The sequence below is a fragment of the Ranitomeya variabilis genome, chromosome 5 (genome assembly GCF_051348905.1).
Source record: "Ranitomeya variabilis isolate aRanVar5 chromosome 5, aRanVar5.hap1, whole genome shotgun sequence".
Lineage (NCBI taxonomy): Eukaryota > Metazoa > Chordata > Amphibia > Anura > Dendrobatidae > Ranitomeya > Ranitomeya variabilis.
This window is the reverse complement of record NC_135236.1, coordinates 163,315,628-163,341,434: the sequence shown is the minus strand read 5'-3', so window position 1 is coordinate 163,341,434 and position 25,807 is coordinate 163,315,628. Positions and strand designations below refer to the sequence as shown.

General features: G+C 46.4%; 1 protein-coding gene across 3 annotated transcripts in view; it reads right to left on the bottom strand.

Annotated features, from left to right (window-relative positions):
* MRPS11 (mitochondrial ribosomal protein S11) overlaps window positions 1-25,807 on the bottom strand; it is a 45,835-nt gene that overhangs the window by 16,694 nt on the left and 3,334 nt on the right. Inside the window, exons 2-3 of one of the 3 annotated variants that reach the window (XM_077263451.1) lie at window positions 25,079-25,180; window positions 9,922-10,023 (exon numbers count right to left, since the gene is read on the bottom strand). In XM_077263451.1, the coding sequence (XP_077119566.1) occupies window positions 9,922-10,023; window positions 25,079-25,180 (204 nt within the window). The remainder of the gene's footprint in view (window positions 1-9,921; window positions 10,024-25,078; window positions 25,181-25,807) is intronic. The other 2 variants (XM_077263452.1, XM_077263453.1) reach the window with 2 other exon arrangements.

Sequence of the window (25,807 nt, the reverse complement as noted above, 5' to 3'; positions counted from 1 at the left end):
TTGTTCACTTATCACCTTCCTCCACATTGCTGCACATATTTGTCATAAATATAATAATTTGATTAGCGTTTATGTGGCTACGTGCACATTTGAAAGCTATGCAGAAGCAAAACCAGAGATTATGGGGCAGATTTACTAATGCTGTCCAAACCTTAAGGCTGTGTGCACACGTTCAGGATTTTTTGTGGTTTTACGCTATAAAAACGCAATAAAATACATACAATAAGCATCCTATTAGAATGCAATCCGCATTTTTTGTGCACATGTTGCGTTTTTTTTCCGCGGCGGAATCGTATTTCGGAAAAAAACGCAGCATGTTCATTCTTTGTGTGGAATCGCGGGGATTCCACACACATAGGAATGCATTGATCCGCTTACTTTCCGCATGTGGCTATGCCCACCATGCGGGAAGTAAGCCGATCATGTGCGGATGGTACCCAGGGTGGAGGAGAGGAGACTCCTCCAGGCCCTGGGAGCCATATACCTGTAAAGAACAAAAAAAAAAAAAAAAGAATTAAAATAAAAAATCGTGATATTCTCAACTTCCGGTGTCCCCGGCAGTCTTCCCGCTCCTCGCAATGCTTCTGTTCCCAGTGATGCTTTGCGGCAATGACCTGTGATGATGTAGCGGTCTCGCGTGATGCTACGTCATCTGGGGTCATTGCCGCGAGGCATTACTGGGAACGGAAGCTGCTGGGAGCATCACGAGGAGCGGGAAGGCTGCGGGGGACGCCGGAAGGTGAGAATATCACGATTTTTTATCTCTTGAGAGCTCTCACTAAATCCAGTGTGTGGAGGGCCTTCTCGATGCGATGTACTGGTGCCGGACAGAGTGACGGTAATACAATCTCCTGATTGAGATGGAAGGATGTGACAACTTTTGGCAAAAAGGACGGGGATGTTCTCAAAACCACCTTATCCTGATGAAAATTCAGGAACGGAACCTGACAAGACAAAGCCGCCAGCTCTGAGACTCGTCTAATGGATGTGACCGCAACCAGAAAGGCAACCTTCCATGAAAGAAAGGACAGGGAAACCTCCTGTAGAGGTTCGAAAGGAGCTTCTTGCAAGACTCCGAGGACCAGATTAAGATCCCATGGTTCCAACAACATCTTATAGGGCGGCACCTTATGGGAGACTCCCTGAATTAACGTCTTCACTTGTAATCTGTTAGCAATCCTGCGTTGAAACAGAACGGACAGGGCAGAAATCTGCCCCTTGAGAGAACTAAGGGCGAGATGTAAGTCCAAACCAGTTTGTAAAAATTTGAGGATGGAAGGAATGGAAAATTCAAGAGGAGAACGTCCCCGGTCGTTGCACCAGGAAAAGAAGGTTTTCTAAGTGCGATGATAAATGCGCATAGACGTAGGCTTTCTAGCGCTGATCATGGTAGAGATGACTTCCGGAGAGAAACCTGCCTGGGTTAGAACCCAGGACTGAACGGCCATGCCGTCAAACACAGGGCCTCGGAGTTCTGGTGGTAAATGGGGCCCTGTGATAGCAGGTCTGCGTGATTCGGTAATCGCCAGGGAACATCGGCGACTAGTTGAACTAGTTCCGCGTACCACGCCCGGCGCGGCCAATCTGGCGCAATCAGGATTACTGGTACTCCCTCCGCTCTGATCTTCTTGATGACTCTCGGCAGTAAGGGGAGCGGGGGAAATATGTACAGAAGTCGAAAATGATGCCACGGGAGTACGAGTGCATCTGCCCCGATGGCTGCTGGATCGTGGGACCGAGCTATGAAGTCGGGAACTTGGGAATTTAGCAGTGAGGCCATCAGGTCCACGTCCGGAGTTTCCCAGCGGCAGCAGATCTGGTGGAAGATCTCCGGCTGGAGAAACCACTCCCCGGAGTCGAGGCCTTGACGACTGAGGAAATCTGCTTCCCAATTGTCCACTCCCAGGATGTGAACCGCAGAAATCAATGAACGGTTTTTATAGGCCCAAAGGAGAATGTAGCCTACCTCTATCGTGGCTGCAATGCTGCGGGTTCCCCCCATGTCGGTTGATGTATGCCACTGCAGTGGCATTGTCGGACTGAATCCTGATGGGACGACCCGCATTGGGATGGAATTGGAGAAGGGCTAACCTGATTGCCCGAATTTCTAAGATGTTGATCGGAAGGCGTGATTCCTGAAGTGACCAGCGGCCCCAAGCAGTGTGATGTAGAAACTCCCCAGCCTAGAAGACTGGCATCTGTTGTCACAACTAGCCAATGTACTGGAAGAAAAGACTTCCCTTGATTCAGGGAGGACTTCAATGTCCACCACCTGAGAGACTGTCTGACTCGCTGGTGAAGGAAGAACCAACGGTCGAGGGAGAATTGGCTCCTGTCCCAAACAGCCAGGAGGGCATGCTGTAAGGGACGCAGGTGTAATTGGGCAAATGGAACCGCCTCCATGGCTGCTACCATCCTGCCGAGGACTCTCATACTGAAGCGCAGAGAGTGAGTGCGAGGTTGAGAGAGCTTCTGAGCTTCCCGCTGTAAGGCTGGGATCTTTTCCGGGGGAAGAAGCACCAACCCCTGGGACGAGTCCAGTATCATTCCTAGAAAGGAAATTCGCTGAGCCGGTACTGGGGAAGATTTTTGGAAGTTTATCTTCCAACCCAGGCGAGAAAGAGAATCTATTGTGATGTTCACAGCCTCCTTGCAGGCGCGGAAAGAGAGGCCTTTGAGGAGGATATCGTCTAGATTCGGTAGCACCACCACGCACTACTCAGGTGTGAATGATGGCCACGGAGGCCGCCATGACCTTGGTGAATACCCTAGGAGCGGTGGTGAGGCCGAAGGGCAAAGCAACTAATTGGAAGTGTTGTTCCTGAACTGCGAAGCGAAGGAACCTCTGGTGAGAAGGGAAAATTGGAATGTGGAGGTACGCGTACTGGATGTCTATAGACGCCAGGAACTCGCCTTTTTCCATGGAGGCGATGACAGAATGAAGCGATTCCATTCGGAACCGTCGTACCCTGACGAACTTATTCAGCAGTTTTAGGTCCAGTATGGGCCGTACTGTACCGTCCTTCTTGGGAACAATGAACAGGTTTGAATAAAAACCTTGAAACCTTTCGCTTTGAGGGACCGGGATAATAACCCCGTCTTACTTTAGAGCGCTTGTGGCTTGGAAGAACTCTGATGCCTTTGCCCTGGGAGGAGAAGACAGGAAAAAACGATTTGGTGGAAGAGAGAATTCTATCTTGTATCCGGAGGACACTAGGTCACAGACCCATTCGTCGTGAACGACCGAGAGCCACGCGTCGCTGAAGGAAAGCAGGTGGCCGCCTACTTTGAGGGTGTCCTCCGGATACCACAGGGAGTCATTGTGTGGGAGATAGGCCCGGTCTGGACCCCCTGGATCCTGACTGCCTAGGCCTGCCTCTCCATGAAGGGGAAGGTTTGTAAGAGGTCTGGGGACCTCTATCCCTACGTTGTGCCCGGCCGAGTCCGGAAGATGTGGAAGTAGAGGACCAATTTGAGTTGGAACGAAAAAATTTGGACCAAGCCTGCTGTTGCTGGTTTTGGAAGGGCCGAAAGAGTCTCTGTTGTGGGAGAAATTTACTCTTCCCTCCAGTGGCGTCGGAAATTAATTGAGTTTTTCATCAAAAAGGCGACCGCTCTGATATGGTAAAGAAGTCAATGACTTTTTGGAAGCAGAATCCGCACGCCAGTCCCTGAGCCATAAGGATCTCCGAATGGTGATGGCGTTTGCTGCTGCTTGAGAAGCGCAGTCAGCGGCATCCAGAGAGGCGGTCACTAGAAAATCCCCAGCTCTGGCTATCTGAGTAGCAAGGTCTGCTACCTCGGGGGGAAGACTGGTATCCAGAACAGCTGAAGACAAGACCTCAGCCCAATGGGTCATAGCCTTAGCCACCCACGCAGCGGCAAAAGATGGAAAGAGTGCGGCTGCGGAGGCTTCAAAAGTTGAACGAGCCATATTGCCGATCTGATGATCGGTGGGGTTTTTAATCGAGGCGCCCTCTGAAGAGGATAAAATAGATTTAGTAGCTAGGCACGATACTGGAGGATCTACCGGAGGAGACTGTGACCAATCCTTTCTTAGATCAGGGATATTTTGACTCCATGGGCTTTTGCCCTGTGAAGCGTTTATCTGGATGGATCCTAAGAGATTCAACGATTTCCTTAAATTCGGGATGATTGGCGAACACTCTGTGAGCCCGCTTCGTCCTCTTAAAGGACACAGCATGATCCGTTTTAGATAAAGGTTCCTCATCTAGCTTCAGGGCCTTGTTTTTGGACTCAATGAGAGAGTCGAGAGTCTCTTGATCGTGTTGAAATTTCTGATCTAGGAACGCGTCAGAATCATCCTCTGAGACAGGTTCTCTACTAGCCCCAAGGGAGGGGGAGCGAGAAATGGAACTCTCAGAACCCGATTCCGGTGATGGTCTGGGGACAAGGCATGAGTCCTTTTCCTGGAAGAGCGAGAGCTCTTTGGTAAGGTGCGACCCCTAGTGTACAAGGGGTTCCGATCATCGGAAGCGTTGTCCGTAAGAGTGCCCTGGTTAGAGGAAGGGTCTCGGAACAAGTCTAACGCTTTGGCCAAGGATGCCATAGACCGGGTAAGGGAGGTAGCCCACTCAGGGGGACTAGGCTCACTGGGTTCGGTATCAGTAACAGGTGGTTCCTGAGCAGTCACCGGTTCACAAGCTGAGCATAACGCAGTATTGTGACCCAGGGGTAGAGATACCTTACAAGACGTACAAGCAGCAATAAACACAGTGTGGGTTTTCCCAGACTTTTTGTTAGGCTTTGATTGAGACATAGTGTAGCCTTGAGGAGAGCGCTTACTAGCAGGGGAAGGGTTAAGCTATGTTTCTGCAGCTTAGGCTACTTTCACACTAGCGTCGGGAAAGACCCGTCGCTGTGCGTCGGGCCGACATTCCCGACGCTAGCGTGGTCTCCGCCGCACAACGGGGGCAGCGGATGTATTTTTCCAACGCATCCGCTGCCCCATTGTGAGGTGCGGGGAAGTGCGGGGAGGTGGGGGCGGAGTTCCGGCCGCGCATGCGCGGTCGGAAAAAGCGGACCGTCGGGAGCAAAAAACGTTACATGTAAGGTTTTTTTTCTCCCGACGGTCCGCTAACACACGCCCAAGCGTCGCAAAACGGACGCGACGTTTGGCAATGTGTCGCAAATGCGTCGCTAATGCGTCGCTAATGTTAGTCTATGACGAAAAAACGTATCCAGCAAGAACTTTTGCTGGATGCGTATTTTCGGCAAAACGACGCATTTGCGACGTATTGCAGTTAACGCTAGTGTGAAAGTAGCCTTACCCAGGTCCTGTGTCTTGAGTCCCCGGGGGAGGTCCGCAATGTGTCCACAGAAATCGCTAATCCCTGAAGCTGTGATTCAAAATGCTGGAGCAGCGCTGCAGCATCAGCCCTGTGGGTGTCCAAAGATGGCCGCCGAGATCAGGAAGAGAAGGCGCTTCTCGCAGAACGACAAGCGCCAGAGAGAGTGGGCGGCGGTAACTGCCGGTGGGCGGAGCCAACGTTCCGGCCTGGAAGAGAGAAAAAGCCGGGGGCTAAATTTTAAGCTTGCGGTTGCGGCATGCAGCGCCGCGACCGCTATTTGTGTGGACCAACGTGATCCACGGACCCGGGCTTTAAGGTATCTGCGGACCTCCCTTATCCCAGGGACCAGGACCCCCCAACGCCTCGGCCCCGCAGGTGTACTCACGGTAGATGCGGTGGGCCGGTGCTCAATCCACTGTCGCCATAATCAGGGAGGGGGTGGAGAGCTTCTGCTGCCTTCCATCATCCGCTATAACAGTGGTGATGCAGTGGGGAGCTGCACGGACGCCATAAACATCATGTCCGGCTATGCACCTGGCTCCAGGAGAGGTAAATGGAGGGCTACTCCATGTGGTCGCCTGCTATGGAGGGGGGAGATCGGAACGAGTAGGAACCGTTGCCCATAAAGTGAGCTCAGGGCTGGCATCCAACGGTGAAGAAAAGGGTACGGGGAGGGACGCTCCGCGTTCTTGCCTGTTGATGGTTCGGGGGAGATCGGAACCCAGAAAGGATCCGTCGCCCTCATTCGCTCCGTTAAGGGAAAAATAGAATAAAAATAAAAACGGTGGGGTCTGACAGCAGACCCAAGTGCCTCCTACAGACACTAAGCAAGAACTGGTTCACTTGGAGCCAGCAGGAGGGTGTATACTGCAGGGGAGGAGCTATTCTATCTGTATTACTTAGTGTCCTCCTAGTGGCAGCAGCATAACACCCATGGTCCTGTGTACCCCAATGAGGCGTAGGAGAAAATATATTTTGGAAACTCTGTATACATGACTCACAAAATATTTAGAATGGCCGCACCAAGTATACAAATTAAACTATCTATAGGAAGCCGATGACTCGTGCCCCCCAAAACAATGCTAGGGACTGAGCGCAAAACAGTCCTTTCAGAATGGAGCAGAGGTCGGGCACATTCTCTTCTGCTTCATTCATTCTCTTTGGGACTGTAGGGAGGAAGCCGAGAACAGCGCTCATCAATCCCAGCAGTCCCACAGGGAGTCATGCTGCGTAGGTGTGCAGACCCCCCCTCCATTTAGACAGGGCCCTGCTGCGCTCCATTCTTGAGAGGTTGGATACCCAGCATTAAAAAAGTTACACTCATCCTATCATTTGGGGATAATGTATACATTTGGTACTGCCCCATTAATTATCCCTTTCTACAGTGATATTACCATATACTAAAAGTGAAATCTTACAGATAAGAGTCTTTCTATTTCACTAGTTTGGTTCAGTTTGAACAATTGGGATAAAGTAGAGCAGCGGCTTTTCTCAGAACAGTCCCGTTGTTTTGTTGCACATTTCAATTAAACACTTGGTTATTCCAGCAGACAGATCCTACTGTGCCGCGTGTGGGGGGCAGCCTGTGCCCTACTCCTCTCCAGCAGGCAGGCAGGATTACATGGCAGGACTAGGCAAGATAGCGGGATTAGCCACACTTGCTATTCTAACAGTATTGATTGCTGTTCATTAGGTACCTTTCACTGCCGTTCAGTGCACTGGTCCAGAAGGATGAATCCAAGGGCGCAGTGCGAGGCCGATGACCGAAATGGCAGCCATGTGCACATACAACACCTCCATGTCCCATCATCTGGGCAGTGTGAGAACATATCACATGATGGGACACTAAGGGATCAGATATAACCACTGAACCACTTATCACAGGAAAGAACTACTCATTCCTTTCCCACATCGGACTGCTCATTGCTGACGATCCTTGATCATTACGGTCGCTAGGTAAAGGCTTCATGTCCCAAAACAGCCACCGTCATGCAGTGAGAGGAACTCCGGGGGCAATGGGGACCTTACAGGCTTATTACTAGTATTATTACTGTGATAAAGGGACAGGTATGGATATGAAGTATACTTTTCATCTCACAGGTAGTGCAAGCCCTTCAACTAACTTACATTAACCCCTTCATGATTTTTGTAGGACAAACTAGTTTTGAAGGCACGATTCATTTTACCATACAGTGTACTAAAAAAATGGGGAGAAAATTTTCCAGCGGGGTGAAAAGGTAAAATAAAAACAAACCTGTATGATCAAAACAACCTGTGTGAGTGCTTGAGTTTGTGCACCATGCTGTTTTTATTGGTACTATTAGGGTATGTGCACACGTTGCAGATTTGCCTGCGGATTTTTCCGCAGCGGATTTGTGAAAACCGCAGGTAAAAGGCACTGCGTTTTACCTGCAGAATTACCGCGGTTTTTGTGCGGATTCCACTGCGGTTTTACACCTGTGGTTTTCTATTATGGAGCAGGTGTAAAACCGCTGCGGATTCCGCACAAAGAATTGACATGCTGCGGAATGTAAACCGCTGCGTTTCCGCGTGGTTTTTTTCTGCAGCATGTGCACTGCGGATTGCGTTTCCCATAGGTTTACATTGTACTGTAAACGCATGGGAAACTGCTGCGGACCCGCAGCAAAATCCGCAGCGTGTGAACATAGCCTTTGGGGTTACATACAATGTTTTCATTGCTTTTTAAACAAACAAAAAAGGAAAAAGTCTAATGCATATATAATGCACACACCTGGCGTATATAGATGAAAAAGCACAATTTTATTGACACCAAAAACACAAGATAATTAAAAACAATTAAAACCCATGGAGTAACACCCCAGAACACATGGTGGTCTAAGAAATAACACTTGTATTCATATGCAAACCACTAATGAGAGACGGTATAACAGACAATATCCACAAGGTATCAACAGTAATACAATGGTATCATTTGCTCTAATCCTGACAGAGTATCGTTGTTTCTTCATTGATGCCACATCTACATAGGCTTGGGTTCTATTATTATTCCTTGTAGGGATCTTTTCCTCATATGCATCCCTCCTTTATATGCTTTTGACTATCTCTAGAGAGACTCATTCTCCACTGCCATCTATTATTGGGGACTATGCTGTAGTGTCCTCCCCTCCCCCTTATGCATTATTTGTAGTCTGAGAGTATGTTACTCTACCAATTATGGGGACACCCATTTTGGATTATTATTATTTCTATTTTTTCTGTGGTACCTCTCCCATAGGTGATCATTCGTCTATTGTAATAGTTCTCTTACTGTTGATATCTTGTGGATATTGTCAGTTATTATTGTCGGTCGGTGCCCATTATATATGCATTAGACTCTCTCCTTACATTACCTTTTGCATCATGCAGCACCCTCTTAGTTTCATATTTTGACGCATATATGAGTAGTGCACTCCTTATTCTACTCATTTCATTGCTTTTAATTATATTTTTATGGGAAAGGCGATAACTGAAATACAGCAATTCTTTTGTTTCGATTCACTTTCTCAGCAGAGCTGAGAAAGCTAACCCTGACCCCACCAGGCTCTGTATGTACATTGTCTATAGACAGTGGGGGGCTTATCAGAGGAGGGGGTGGAGTCGGACTAGCATTCACAAGCTGCTGTAGTCTACATAGCAAAAACCTGCTGACAGATTCCCTTTAACTTATTGCAGTATATGTTAAATTGAGGCTCTCCTATGAGACCAAGCCTCAGTATTTGAACAGGGCATTTAAATAGTTAAACATATAATCTCAGCGTGGAAACTGCTCTTACAGGCAAGTATCTAGATGTGACGTCATTGGCGCCACTCACTTCCTGATGCTTAAGCACACTGAATTGTAAAGAACTAAGGAATGATGGGTCAACATTACTGCAACTAACAAATGCCATAATGATATATCTTCTAATTGTGAAATAAATGCCACCGTCCTGAACTTGTCGTTTTCCTTTTGTTCCAGCCCCCTCTGTTTCTCCATTCCCTGTATGTAAATCTAGTCCTCTAGAAGACACCCATAGAAAGGATGAGAGGAAGACGCCCATAGAAAGGATCAGAGGAAGACGCCCATGCAAAAGATGAGAGGAAGACGCCCATGGAAAAGATGAGAGGAAGACGCCCATGGAAAAGATGAAAGGAAGACGCCCATGGAAAAGATGAAAGGAAGACGCCCATGGAAAAGATGAAAGGAAGACGCCCATGGAAAAGATGAGAGGAAGACGCCCATGGAAAAGATGAAAGGAAGATGCCCATGGAAAAGATCAGAGGAAGACGCCCATAGAAAGATTAGAGGAAGACGCCCATAGAAAAGATCTGAGGAAGACACCCATGGAAAAGATCTGAGGAAGACGCCCATGGAAAAGATCAGAGGAAGACGCCCATGGAAAAGATCAGAGGAAGACGCCCATGGAAAAGATCAGAGGAAGACGCCCATTTGGGAAAAAACAAGGGAAAAGGAGTCCATACTTCCGGAATGGAGAGGTGCAAAAACAAATGAAAACCACCAGATTCAGAGGAACAGCGGCATTTATATCAGGGTAATACAATTACATATTTCCGGCAGGTGACAGATCTTCTGTGATATGCCACTTACTTGTTATATGTGGCTTTGATATGAACGATTGGCACTTCTTCATACTTCAGTCCTCTCCACCTCAATAAACTTGGCTCCCCAGGCATAGGTGGAAACAGGCTGCTGGGTGATCAGACAATGCAATGAGTTGATAAAAGCCATTTCTGTTACACGTATATATCTACAGAGAGAGGTTACTGGTATCCAGTGTGACCAGAAACGTGACATTTTTTCAGTTGCCATCTTGAGATGTTCTCAACACCAGAATACCAAATAAATCACACTGCCTCATCCAGTCTTCTAGCAGCTCATAAAGAACATGTGGCTTCTCCTCTGCTGGGAGCCTTGTTCTAGAGAACAGACGACACCTATATACAGTGGGGAAAATAAATATTTCATACCATGCCCATTTTACAAGTTTTCCCACCTACAAAGAATGGAGAAGTCTGCAATTCTTATCGTAGGTACACTTCAGCTGTAAAAATCTAAAAATAAAATCCAGAAAAATCACAGTGTGACTTTTAAATAATTAAATTGAATGAAGTATTTGATCACCTACCAACCAGCAAGAATTCTCGCTCTCATAGACCTGTAAGTTTTTCTTTTAGAAGCCCTCCTACTGTATAAAAGACACCTGTCCACACACTCAAACATTCACACTCCAACCTGTCCACCATGGCCAAGAGCAAAGAGTTGTCCAAGGACCCCAGGGACAAAATTGTAGATCTGAACAAGGCTGGGACAGGCTACAGGACAATAGGCAAGCAGCTTGGTGAGACGGCAACAACTGTTGGTGCAATTATGAGGAAACGGAAGAAACACAAGACGATTGTCAATCTTCCTCTGTCTGTGGCTCCATGCAACATCTTGCCTCATGGGGCAAGGAGGATTCTGAGAAAGGTCTGGAATCAGCCCAGAACTACACAGGAGGACCTGGTCAATGACCTGAAGAGAGCTGGGACCACAGTCTCAAACATTACCATTAGTAACACACTACGCTGTCATGGATTATAAACCTGCTCACACCAGCACATATCCAGTATAGATTGAGGTTTGCCAACGACCATCTGGATGATCCAGAGGAGGCATGGGAGATGGTCATGTGGTTATATGAAACTAAAACAGATCTTTTGGGTATCAACTCCACTTGCAGTGTTTGGTATGGGAAGGATAAGTACAACCCCAGGAATACAGCCCCAACCGCAAAGCATGGTGCGGGAAACATCATACTTTGAGGGGTGCTCTTCTGCAAAGGGGACAGGATGACTGAACCATATTAATGGGAGGATGGATGGGGTCATGTATCGCAAGATTTTGATTAACAACCTCCTTCCCTCAGTAAAAGCATTGAAGATGGGTCATAGCTGGGTCTTCCAACGTGACAATGACCCGAAACACACAGCCAGGGCAACTAAGTAGCGGCTCCGTAAGAAGCATTTCAAGGTCCTGGAGTGGCCAAGCCAGACTCCAGACCTGAGCCCAATAGAAAATCTTTGGAGGGAGCTGAAACTCAATGTCGCCCAGCGACAGCCCTGAAATTTAAAAGATCTGGAGACGATCTGTATGGAGGAGTGGGCCAAAATCCCTGCTACAGCGTGTGCAGACTTGGTCAAGAACTACAGGACACGTCTGACATCTGTAATTGCAAACAAAGGTTTCTGTACCAAATACTAAAAGGAACCGGTCAGCAGTTTTGGCCGCTGTAAGATACAGCCACCGCCTTTCAGGGCTTATCTACAGCACTCTATACACTATGTTCCAAATTATTATGCAAATGACATTTTTCTCGGATTTTACTAAATGGTCGGTGCAAATGACAGTCAGTCTAATAAAAGTCATCACCCGTTAGAGTATACATCGAATTTTATTGAAGAAACCTCCCAATGATAACAGTATAATCTCCAAAATGAATAAAAACTCAAAATGCACTGTTCCAAATTATTAGGCACAGTAGAATTTCTAAACATTTGATTTGTTTTAAAGAACTGAAAATGCTCATTTGTGGAATTTGCAGCATTAGGAGGTCACATTCACTGAACAAAAAAGCTATTTAACTCCAAAACATCCTAACAGGCCAAGTTAAATGTTAACATAGGACCCTTCATTGATATCACCTTCACAATTCTTGCATCCATTGAACTTGTGAGTTTATGGAGAGTTTCTGCTTGTATTTCTTTGCATGAAGTCATAATAGCCTCCCAGAGCTGCTGTTTTGATGTGAACTGCCTCCCACCCTCATAGATCTTTTGTTTGATGATACTCCAAAGGTTCTCTGTAGGGTTGAGGTCAGGGGAAGATGGTGGCCACACCATGAGTTTATCTCCTTTTATGCCCATAGCAGCCAATGACTCAGAGGTATTCTTTGCAGCATGAGATGGTGCATTGTCAGCATGAAGATGATTTTGTTCCTGAAGGCACATTTCTGCTTTTTAGACCATGGAAGAAAGTTGTCAGTCAGAAACTCTATTTACTTTGCTGAGGTCATTTTCACACCTTCAGGAACCTTAAAGGGCCCTACCAGCTGGTTCCCCATGATTGCAGCCCAAAACATGACTCCTCCACCTCCTTGCTGACGTCGCAGCCTTGTTGGGACATGGTGGCCATCCACCAACCATCCACTACTCCATCCATCTGGACCGTCCAGGGTTGCTCGACACTCATCAGTAAACAAGACTGTTTGAAAATTAGTCTTCATGTATGTCTGAGCCCACTGCAACCGTTTCTGCTTGTGAACACTGTTTAGGAGTGGCCGAATAGTAGGTTTATGCACCACAGCAAGCCTTTGAAGGATCCTACACCTTGAGGTTCGAGGGACTCCAGACGCACCAGCAGCTTCAAATAACTGTTTGCTGCTTTGTAATGGTATTTTGGCAGCTGCTCTCTTAATCCAATGAATTTGTCTGGCAGAAAACTTCCTCATTATGCCTTTATTTGCATGAACTCTGTCTGTGCTCTGTTTCAGTCACAAATCTCATCAGAGTATGATGATCACTCTTAAGTTTTCGTGAAATATCTAATTTTTTCATACCGTGTCCAAGGCATTGCACTATTTAATGCTTTTCAGCAGCAGAGAGATCCTTTTTATTTCCCATATTGCTTGAAACCTGTGACCTGCATAATAATGTGGAACATCATTTTTGAGTAGTTTTCCTTTAATTAGAATCACCTGGAAAACTAATTATCACATGTGTTTAAGATTGATTTCAGTGATTCATTGAGCCCTGAGACACAATACCATCCACGAGTTTATTTGAAAAACAAAACAATTAAATCTTTATAACACTTAAATCCAATTTGCATAATAATTTGGAACACAGTGTAATGCTGTAGATAAGCCCCTGGTGCGACCGGGAAGATAAGAAAAATAAGTTTTATTTATACTCACCCATGGGGGGGTGATCTGGTCCGACGGGTGTCGCAGGTCTGGGTCTGGCGCCTCCCATCTTCTTATGATCGCCGCCCTTCTGCTTGCGTCATGGCTCCCCGGCATCGCCCTCCTGTGCAGGAAAGTACTGCAGTGCGCAGGCGCTGGGCCTCTCTGACCTTTCCCTGGCGCCTGTGCACTGTCCTCAACAGGACAGACAAAGTATGCCTGCACAGGAACGCGGTGTCGGGGAGCCATGACGCAAGCATGAGGGCGGCGATCATAAGAAGATGGGACCCAGACCTGCAATTCCCATTGGACAGGACCACACAGGGCCGCCCCCCCCAGGTGAGTATTATATCTTATTTTTCTTCACTTGCAGGTCCGACCGGAGGCTTATCTGCAGCATTATAGAATGCTATATATCAGCCCTGAAAGGCGGTGGCTGTACCTTATATTGGCAAAAACTGCTGACAGGTTCCCTTTAAGTTCTGTTTTTCTATTATATAAAATACTTATTTCATGCAATAAAAAGCAAATTAATTATGTAAAAATCATACAATGGGATTTTCTGTTTTTATTTTTAGATTTTGACAGTTGAAGTATACCTACGATAAAAAATACAGACCTCTCCATTCTTTGTAGGTGGGAAAACGTGCAAAATCGTTAGTGTATGAAATACTTATTTTCCCCAGTGTCACCAGTTATCTAATGGGTTGTCCAGCTCCCCAAAAATATCTGCCAATGTGTTACAAACAGCAGCACACAGGACTTATTAATACTAACAGAGGTGAAGATAACTGTGCCTAACTTCCAGCTTGTGGGCGACACAGAGGGAAGATTATTTATAGCTCTGCGTCTATTTGATTGTATTGTCCGGATGAGATAAGACTTTGCCCAGCGGCCGGGATATGTATAAAATAACAAACGCAGTCATACCTCCCACTGACACCCACCTGCATCTCGCGCAAGTGTCGATTTCACCGTTCCGCCAGACTGCAGCAGCCAGTGATTGGCTGCAGCGGTTACATCACTTTGAGGAGTGTATTAGATATGAGGATTCGCTACTCTAAGTCACCTGTCTAATGCAGTCAATCATGGGCTACAGCCGTTCGGCGAATGGTGGAGCTGACGTTCCCGCTTCCTGAATCTGCACAGACCATGTAGCAGCCTGTGCTCAATTTTTGTGTTTTTTCTTTGTAATGTTGCACTCTGTGCAAGCCAGGGTGTGGCCTCCCTTTGCTGGAGATTGTATATAAAGCTCCCCCAGGCTGGTGTTCACTGGTTGTGCCCAGTCCTGTTTTCTGCCCTTATTCACACTGAGGTCAATATTGACACAGGGTAAGGTTTTAATATTAGGTTTTAATATTAGACAGTGTAGGACTGTCCCCATCAGAGTCACCTTGTCGTGGTGGGATGGCTTTTATGCTATTTTTGATCAAAAAGAGTATTACTAAAAACTCTGTTATTTAGATGCACTTTTTGCTTTTTACTTATTTACAGCAGAGTTTTTGCTCATTTTTTCTCTTGTAGGTTTTACATGTAGCAGCCTAAGCTGGATCTAGGTGCTGCCACTTAACTCAGGAAGGAGGAATGAGTTTGTTATTTATTTTTTTTTACAAATCCAGTCCAATGTCCAAACTTATTCTGCTCTGAAAACCCTCTGAAAACATATATACTGAAATAAGCAAGTCAGCCAGACCCCTTCACACCCAGCACTGAGGACATGGTGACATAAGACAAGCCAGATTTGAGGCTGCCTGGACCTGGAGATCAGGTGGCTTTGCTCACTGAAGTACAATAGTAAGTTCTATATCTTGCCTTTTTAAACATAAAGTGTTGTTTTTTAGCTCTACAACCCATTTACCATATTTATGGGCCATATTTTTATCCCATTACTAGGGGTCAAAAATACTGAATATACTTGAGTATTTTTAAGAAATGCTGAACCCAGCACACACATACTATGACGGCTGTACTAGGCAATTTCTTTGGGTACATTATTTGCCATTTAAATACATGTAAAGCAATAAAGAATTCTAAATTTCTCCGTTTTTCTGCGCTCATTGTCCCTATAGGAACCTGCATTATGGATCTGGGGTAAGCAGCCTGTGGTCTAGCGCCCAATCACTGCAGGCTGCAAGCATTTACAATGACGGTAATAAAGCAACTGCCAAGTAATTCAACAACAATAATCAATAAAATGTGTTTTTTATCCATTGTCTGCAAATGTAAAATATTATAAGCAAAATAGAAAAAACTCAATCTCCTTAGAATTTGTTGTGATCAATGAAATACAAGCAAAACTAACATTTCTAAATAAAAATAAGTTATTGATGTGACAATTTTCTATTGGTCCACTTTATTTGCTGCTGTTATTTTTTTTTCTAGGTCGATAACTGGAAATATAAATTCTTATATTGCAGCAGATGTGGGTTAAAGCAGACTTACCTGGCCAATAAAGGGGACTTCTAAGTTCCTACCAAATGTGTAGAAAGGTAGTGAATGATATAAAATAAGAAAGGCATCAAGAACCTACACCTGGTGATCCGCATAGGCCTTTGTTGGTGCAAAGTTTAAATTAGTGATTAGCAGCAGCGGTCCAGTATATAGTCAGGGCATAATCGCTGCAGTCAGTTATACAAAGGCCAACTGGGAGCATCAATACGGCAGGTGATTTAACAGGCGGGTAAAGCTTCTTTTAGCAATTTTTTAATTATTGTTCTTGCTTTCTGCACAGGAACTTGAAAAAACGGTAATTAGACATACCGGTAATTGTATTTCCAGGAATCCATCCTGACAGCACCATTGGAGGACGTCCTTCTTACCCTCAGTGGGACAGGAACAACAAGCGGTTAAAAGGACCCTCCCCACTCCACCCACCAGTGATTTTCCAAGTACCACATCTGGATGGATGCAAAAAAAGAGTTTATTCAACAAATTTATACCAATGTTACATCACTTTAGTTTATTAATACATATTTGCAGTGGGAGGGAACTAGTAGTGTTGTCAGGATGGATTCCTGGAAATACAATTACCGGTATGTCTAATTACTGTTTTCCAGTTCACCACCTGACCGTACCATTGGAGGAATACCAAAGAATGGAAACCTAGGGTGGGACTACTGCATGTAATACTTTTCTACGAAAAGCTAATTGCTCTGACGAGACATCTAGTTTATAGTGTCTGGCAAAAGTAGAAAGACTAGTCCAAGTCGCAGCCCTACAGATCTGCTCTGCTGAAGCTCCCCCTTTCTCTGCCCATGATGTAGCAATAGCTCGGGTGGAGTGGGCTCTAAGGATATCTGGGGGATCCTTCCCTTGGACTGTATACGCTAGGTTTACAGTAGTCTTAATCCACCTAGCAATGGTTGACTTGGCTGCCTTACAACCTTTATTTGGACCCCCGTAGTGTGTGAACAGGTTTGTGTCTCGTCTCCAACCCTCAGTTGCCCCTAGGTATTTCAGAACTGTCTCTCTAACGTCAAGGTTATGATAGACCCCCTTCCTTTGTGTTTCTAGGGTGTTGGCAGAATGAGGTAAGAATTACTTCCTGGTTTATGTTTGTAGATGAGACTACCTTGGGGAGAAAGGCTGGATTAAGTCTTAAGACTATTCTGTCGTCAAAGATCCGGAGGTACGGATCCTGAATGGATAGAGCCTGCATTTCCCCTAATCTCTTAGCTGAAGTGATGGCCACTAGAAAGGCTGTTTTAAAAGAGAGATTGGCTATGTCCATGTCCTCTGATAGTAAATATGGGTATCTGCTAAATATGGGTATCTGCACAGTGCATTAAGGACCAAATTCAGGTCCCAAGGAGGAGACGATTTCCTCACAAGAGGTCTCATTCTTTGTATGGCCCTAACAAATCTTGCTATCCACGGATGGGAGGCTAATGATGAGTCAAAAAACAAACTAAGGGCCGCAATCTGTACTTTTAAAGTACTAGGCCGGAGGCCTTTTTTAAATCCAAGTTGTAAAAAGTCAATGATTTTAGGAATGTCTGGTTTTGAGGTATCTATAGGAGTCTCTCCTAGAAAGGAACAATACCGCTTCCAGATCTTGTTATAGATCGCTGAGGTTACCGGTTTCCTGCTTGCCTGCAGTGTGGTGACAACCTCTTCTGACAGGCCTCTGGCTCTTACACTCAGGTGTTCAGGATCCATGCAGGGAGCTGTAGTGAATCCGGATTGCTGTGTAACACTGGACCTTGGCACAGAAGGTCCTGCCTCTTCGGCAGGAGGATAGGTGTTTCTGTCGTCATTCTGGATAGAAGAGAAAACCAGCTCCTCTTGGGCCAAAATGGAACCACTAGGATTACAGTTGCTCTTTCGTCCTGTATCTTCCTGAGTGTTCTCGGGATCAGTGGCAGGGGTGGAAAGGCGTACAGAAGACCTTCTCCCCAATGTTGAGACAGTGCGTCGACTCCCGCTGCTCCCTCTAGAGGATTGAGAGAGAAAAATGCTCTGGCCTTTGCATTTGATCTGGTGGCAAAGAGATCCACTAGAGGTGTCCCCCACCGCTGGCACAGATTGCTGAACACTTCTGGATTTAATTCCCATTCTCTGGGATCTACTGTCGTTCTGCTTAGAAAATCTGCTACCTGGTTTCTGGCACCCTCCAGGTGAACTGCCGAGATGGACCTGACGGATTTTTCTGCCCATCTGAAAATCTGGTCTGCCAAGTGTTGTAGAGATGGATGTCTTGGCCCTCCCTGGTGCCTTAGAAATGCCACTGCTGTTACGTTGTCGGACAGAATCCTCACGTGTCTGTCTCTGACCTGAGACTGGGCCTGGTAGAGCACTTTCCAAATTGCATACAGTTCTCTGAAGTTTAATGACTTGGCCGATACTTCTGGACTCCACTTCCCCTGGTAGTATGTCCTTCCTATGTGCCCGCCCCATCCGTACTGACTGGCGTCTGTGGTAACGGTGACACAGGGATAGAGGATCCATAGAACTCCCACCTTCAGGTTTTCCGGGACGGTCCACCAGGTTAGGGACTTCTTTACTGGAGGAGAGAGAACCATCTTCTTCTCCAGAGAATTTTGCCTTCTGTTCCAAGATTTCAGGATTTGCTTCTGTAACCCCCGTGAGTGAAATTGTCTCCATTTCACACAGGGAATACAGGCCGTCATTAAGCCTAGGACTCTCATTGCTTCCCTTATAGAGGGAATGCTTTTCTTGAACTGGTATATGTTCTCGATTAGCGACATCTGTCTTTCCTCTGGTAAAAAAAGATGTTCTGGTGTTGGAATTTAATATGACCCCCAAAATTTTTATTCTGGAATTTGGAACTAGGCATGACTTTTCATAATTCACAATCCACCCCAGGTCTTGTAGAATAGAGAGTGTGAAGTCGCGGTCGATTTTGAGAAGTTTCTCTGACCTCGCCATTATCAAAAAGTCGTCCAGATATGGTACTATGGCAATACCTTGATTCCTTAGATAGGCGACTACTTCTGACATTAGTTTGGTAAATAGCCTTGGGGCCGAGGCTAGGCCGAAGGGGAGACACTTGAATTGAAAGTGATAAACTACCTCTCTGTTCGTCAGGGCGAATCTCAGGAATTTCTGGTAACAAGCGTGTATTGGGACATGGTAGTATGCACTCTTTAGATCCAAGGTGCACATCACCATGTTCTTGTCTATGAGAGGAATTGTGGACTTTATGGACTCCATCCTGAATCTCCTGTACCTCATCCATTTGCTCAGGGGTTTCAGATTTATAATCGTCCGGGAAAAAAAAATAGGTGCGAATAATGGCCCTTGCCTCTCTCCGAGATGGGTACTGGGATGATTGCTTCTATTTCTAACAACTCCTGGATGTCTGGCCACAAAGGAGAGTTTAAGAGGGGAGAAGATCTGGTTACTACGAACCTTTCTGGAGGAGGACTGGTGAATTCTAATTTGTAACCGTGAGCAATCACCTGCAGAATCCAAGGGTTTTTGGATATTTTCTGCCAACCCCCCAGAAACCTTTGTAATCGACCTCCCACTCTGATGTCATTTATTCGGTTTCCCTGAGCCTGAACCTTGGAAGATGGAGTCTCTACCTTTTCCACCTTTGGGATAGGACCATCTCCCAGTCTTCCCTTTCCCCCTGTAGTCTGTCTTCTGACTAGGCCGGGATCTACAAAAGGGCTGGTATTTTTTAGTATTTTCCTCAGGGAACTCTTTCTTTTTGTCTGAGGCTTTTTCTAATATGTCGTCTAGAATAGGCCCAAACACTTTACCCCCTGAAAACGGAATACCACAAAGTTTATTCTTTGACTGAATATCGCCTGACCAAGTTTTTAGCCAGATTGCTCTTCTGGCTGCATTGGATAAAGATTTGCTTCTGGCGGCAAATCGTACTGATTCCGACGAAGCGTCCGCCATAAAACCTGTTGCCAGCTTTAGTAATGGTAGGGATTTGAGGATAACATCTCTAGAAGTTTTAGCCCTGAGATGTTCTTCCAGATCGTCCATCCACAAATGCATGGACCGGGCTACTGAGGTTGCTGCTATATTAGCACGTATTATTGCAGCCGAGGATTCCCAAGGTCTCCTCAACAGTCCATCTGCTTTGCGATCCATCGGATCCTTCAGAGCGGAGGAGTCTTCAAACGGAATTGCCGTCTTCTTTGCCACTTTTGCTAATGGCACATCTATCTTAGGAACTTCATCCCAAACCTTTATATCCTCTGGATTATAAGGTAAACGGAGTCTAAAGTATCTAGGTACCACTAGCCTTTTCTCCGCCTCCTGCCATTCCTCTAATATCATGGAACGGATATGATTATTAACCGGGAAAACTTTCGTGAGTTGAGCATGCAGACCGCCAAACATCTCATCTTGGATTGAGGTTTCCTCCTGAGTGTCCTGTAACTGCATGGTATTACGTACTGCATGTAGGAGTTCATCCGTATCTGCTGCCGAGAAGAGATATTTCTTTCCTCTTCCTAATGGTTCTTCCCTTTCTTCTTGATCTGACCCCTCTGTATCTTCTTGGTCAGAAGAAGGGCTGGACTCCCTTGGTCTTTTCCGCGATGTTTGTGGTTCTGTCTGGCTGGTCTGGGAAAGATTCAGGCTCGAGATGGATGCCTGAACCTCCTGACGTATCATTGCTCTCATATTAGATAATAATGAGATCTGTTATTCGCCGACGATCTTAGATGTGCATGATTTGCAGAGCGGTTTCTGCCAGTTCTCAGGAAATCTAGCTGCGCAAATGGGACACTTATTATTCCCAGCCTTTTTCTTTTCAGGTGCGGGGTTGGGAGGCTCTTCATAAAAAATACAGAAATCACCAAATGGGGGGGGGGGGTAGGGAATAGTCAGGAGGCATTGTAGCATGGCTTTGAATAGCCTACTCACTTGCCCCTGTGACAGCTCTGGCCCCTCAGGTCTGGCGGATTCCTTCATTATAACGGTACAATAGCCGGGTGCTCCTTATCAGGATGGCCGGCGGCACCTAATCCACATACCCCCTTTTATATTGTTTTTTACCTGGTTGATCCTGCCCTCCTTACGTCCCGTCGCTGGCATCCCTCTGTCCGGCGCTCATTGCAACCGGAAGTGAAGCGGCCGTCGGCCAGAAGTGACGCGGCCGCAGGTCCTGGAGCCAGCAGCGGCTGCCGCGCTGAGAGCGCTCGCCGGGAATGGACGCAGCCGCATGCTGGGATTGACCGCAGTCTGGAGATGGCCCCCGCATACACCCCCCAGCAAACAGGCGCCCGGACCGAGAGCCCCCAGTATGGAGGAACGGATGCAATCCCAGGAGCAGCGCTACACTGGGGAGGCTGAGGGACCCCCCATCGCAGGTATCAGCCGCAGATATCTTGCGGCAGGGAAGGGAAAGGCTGGGCCCCCCGATCCCCACCATCTGCACAGCACCATCGGAGGATACGCTTGCCGTTCCTATCCACAGTGGGACAGGAAAAACACTGGTGGGTGGAGTGGGGAGGGTCCTTTTAACCGCTTGTTGTTCCTGTCACCCTGAGGGTAAGAAGGACGTCCTCCAATGGTGCTGTCAGGTGGTGAACTGGAAATACCCTTTAAATAGTTAGGAAAAACTCATGGCATATTGCTAGAACAGTATTTCATCACTTTATAATCAGTGGGGATTAGAGTTCTGGGACCCAAACAGCCCCCAATTATGATGTGGCCACAATCCTCCCTAGCTACGGTAATCGCTGAAGCCCCTTCATAGATCCCCTTGCACAGCTCTACCCGCTACTCAGCTGTGCAGGGAACTGCTGCTGGCCACATCTACTTACATGGATCAGACTGCAGTGAGTGGAAGGAGGCAGCAACTCTGCAGGGAAAGTTGCACCCCTTTTATCCTCAAGATGGGTAGGGGTCAGGGCCACCATCAAGGCATTACTGCCCTTACTGGCATACGGGGCTCGGTGAGCAGAGGGGGCTCGGACTGGACCCCCCTCTGCTCACCAGGACCCATGGGCAAGAGGATCCTGCCATTTCAGTAACTGAACATGTATCCTCGGCAATAGTTAAAAGCCACAAGCCAATCACTGGCTGGCAGCTGACATTCATGCACATGTAGTCGTCGTATGACGTCACTGTCATACGCCGGTGAGTCCGTGCTTCAAATGGATGGAGGAGAAGATGACGCTGGATCGTGGCCAGATAAGGAGGAAGTGTTTTTTTTTATTTTTTGAAAGCGGCAAGCCGCAATATGTACGCAGGTTGATTGGCCAGCATCATGGGACACATGGGGCAGGATGGAGGCACATGGTGCAGGATCATGGGGCAGGATGGAGACATATGGGGCAGGATGGAGACACATAGCGCTGGATCATGGAACAGGATCATGGGGCAGGAACATGATCATGAGGCAGGAACATGGGGCAGGATGGAGTTACATGGGGCAGGAACATGAAACAGGAACATGGGGCAGGAACATGGGGCAGGAACATGGGGCAGGAACATGGGGCAGGAACATGGGGCAGGAACATGGGGCAGGAACATGGGGCAGGAACATGGGGCAGGAACATGGGGCAGGATGGAGACACGTGGGAAAGAAGGAGACAAATGGGGCAGGATCACGGTGCTGGAAGGAGACGATGGAGACACATGGGGCAGGATCATGGGGCAGGATGGAGACCGATTGTGCAGGATCATGGGGCTGGAAGGAGATGATGGAGACACATCGTGGGACACATGGGGCAAGATAGGACATCACGTGGGGGGAGAATGGAGACACATGAAAGTAGGATGGGAGAACATATGGGGCCAGGATGGGAGAACATATGGCTGGGGCCAGGAATGAGACAAGGGGGCCAGGATGAGGGATATTAGTACTGCAGTGATGTAATTTACTTTTGAGGATAGTGTTTTCAATGGGGGAGGGGTGCTGGTACTGTGCAGGGGGACGCTGTCGTCTTTTTAAATTCATCTGGTGTAGTGTAGAAGTTGGGAAAAAATTAAGTAATGTGATCTGGAAGCGGTGCTCTAGATAACTGTATTATTTTATGCAGAGACGAGTCCTGGCTGGAAAAAGTGATGGTGGTGTGTGCTGGATAAAGAAGAAAAGCGAATATGAAGGACTTCACCTAGAGATGTTCCCTGTGAGTCAGTGTGTTACCTGTACACTTAGACTATACACTGTATATTAGATACAAAGCTCGTATATAGTGTCATCGGTAATCCCAGTATTACCTGTACACTGACACTGTATACTATGTACAGAGCTCCTGTGTATAATGGCACTTATGGTAACATTAGTATTTTTTTTAATTAATGATCAGTATTGTAGCATTCAGTCATTGCATGACGGTAATATGTGATCTGGTCATGGTGTGGCGGTATTTGTTCCTGGTATGTGGTATTATTCGGTCACTATGTGGTGGTAATATGTTTTCTGGTCATGGTGTGGTAGTATTTGTCTCTTGTATGTGACTTTATTGGTCATTTTAAAAATTGAAAAATAAATAAAAATATACCTAAAGAGTATTGGATATTTTAACAAATGTTTAATAGGTTAGAGCAGAGTAGGGTCCAGCAAGGAGTCTACCTTGTTGTGGTGGATTAAAAAAATCTATTGGCCAAAAACAATAAAAGCTATGTATGTGATCTGGTGATGGGAACTGTTAACTCGTGATTGGTGAGGACATGGTGCAGAAGTGGAGTTTTTTCAAGAGTGGGCGATGGGGCTGTGGAGGGTTCGAGGGTGGGGGTGGAGACTGGATGGAGTCTCAAGGGGGTCTGAAAATTTAGCCAGTATGGGGCCCTGAAATTCCTGGTGGCAGCCCGGGGTGGGGGTCCTAAGGCTATGAATCATTTGTTCCACCCACAATCAGAATGTGACTTATGGCCATCTGACTATCAGGGAAGGGGAGGGAAGATGCAATGCAGTCAAGTTCACATTGAAGTGCGATAATGATGATTTTATAAGATTACCAGTACGATGATAATCACTGTTTCCCGCCGCTGGATGCTGAAGACAGCTCATCATTCTCCCTTGCTCATGCTGTGATCAGCGCTAGCAGGGGACAATGTTGAGAGTTTTATTCAACTGGTAACAGTGAGAGCAGGCAGAGGCTGATGGTAGTATTCATCAGCCACCACCTGAGCTATAAATAAATAATTTTAAAACATGTCATGGGGTTCCCCTGTATTTTTGATAACCAGCCAGGCAAAACTGACAGCTGCGGGCTGCAACTCTCAGCAGTCGGCTTTAGCAAGGTTGGTTATCAAGAATTGAGGGGTCACCATGTCGTATTTTTTAATTATTTAAATAACATTCTGCCCAGTTTTCAACCTGGATGGTGCCAAAATGTGACCGTCAAGGCTGAGAACTACTGATGAATGAGCTACTGCGAGTGCAGCATCAGTGAGCAGCGGTGACCTCATGGAGGTTATCGCGGATTACTGAGGCTGCTTTCCCAGCCGGGCAGTGGCCAGATGTTACAGCATAGTGGATGGGATTTCAATAAATTCCATGTCCACTGACATGCGGCGCGTCTTTCCAAACTGCATGTCAATTTCAGAGAAATTTCACCCAAAGAATATATTAAACGTGGTGAATTCGCATGGTTCAGGGAACACATGCGGATTCACCTGCGTTCAATAGACGATAGTGCTTTGGACGCAGCGAACATACTTCTGGATTGTGGGCATCTGGCCTAAGTGTGCTTTGTTTTTATTTCAAATAAATGACTTTATTCTTGCTGTGTCTTTATTTACATATAACTATAAGATTAGTAATGGATAAGTGTCTTTTTGACGCCTCTACATTGCTAACCTTGTGACCATCACCTGACAATACAAAGGTGACATCAACCCCACTTGCCACAGCCATAGGGCAAGTGGGAAGAGCCAGGCAAAGCACCAGAATTGGCACTTCTAATAGATATGCCTTTTCTTGGTGGTTGCAGACTGCTATTTTTAGACTGGGATATCAATATCAATGGCCCCTTAGCAGCCTCAGAATACCAGCCCCCAGGTGTCTGTTTTAGCTTGGCTGGTTCTCAAAAATGGGGGTGGACCCCATGCCGTTTCTTTTTTTAATTCTTTAAATAATTAAAAAAAAACAGCATGAGGACCCCTCTATTCTTGATAACCAACCTTGGCACCTTCCAGTTTAAAAATGGAGAGAATGGACTGACCGGTGGCTCGACCGACCAAAGTGTGACAGCTTCATGTATTTCTACTTAGCTATCACACTCGAGAGATGCTGGCCAATCTCAGTCTGATTTATACAGCAGTATAACTGCACCCTATAGTTGACCTTTAACCCCCTCCTCCCATTATAGGGCCTATATGAGGACACATTTCACCATGACAGATTTGGTGTGACATTATACTTACCCCAGTTCTTTTGAGCTTCGGTCACTGATGGGATTTTCTGATGAGCTGAGAGTTTTCTGTGCGCTCACACACAGAGGCCGGAGCCAGGAAGATCCTAACGCTCTGAATATAAAGAAAATGGAGTCATAACACGGCTCAGTGTGGCATCTTCCCTGCTGAGTTATCTCTAGGAGAACGCCACCACTATAATTATTTATCCACTGCACAAATTCATTACCTGTTCCATCTGCTTAATGAACCTTTTCTATAACGTCTTATTGTCATCTATTAACAGAAAGGCCATTGTGTAATGTCACATGCCATCTATGTTGTACACGTGTTGTTGTCACCAGAGCGATTTACAGGTAAAGAGGAGTAGTGTGTACGTGGGCTCTTCCACATGGCAGAAAGCGTTTGTGCCAATGGACCCGGGATGTGCCCAGCCAAAATGGGAAAACCCAACTACCGAAAATACACAACACGACTGGACCACCAAGAAAAGCTGAACACACACTAGATAGGAGTCAGCTGATGTGCTCAGCGTGTGGACCCCTAACTCCGGATATTGGGGGGGGGGGCTTGGCATCCTTTCTCTGCACATGTATCAACATTGACATCCTATATGTGCAGGGAAAGAAGACCTAAGTACAGGGCCCAACATTAGAGCCAAGAATATAATATATGGTCCCCCTCACATATATGGACCATATTGGGATAAACTACAATAAACACTAAGCAAACAAAGAAGCA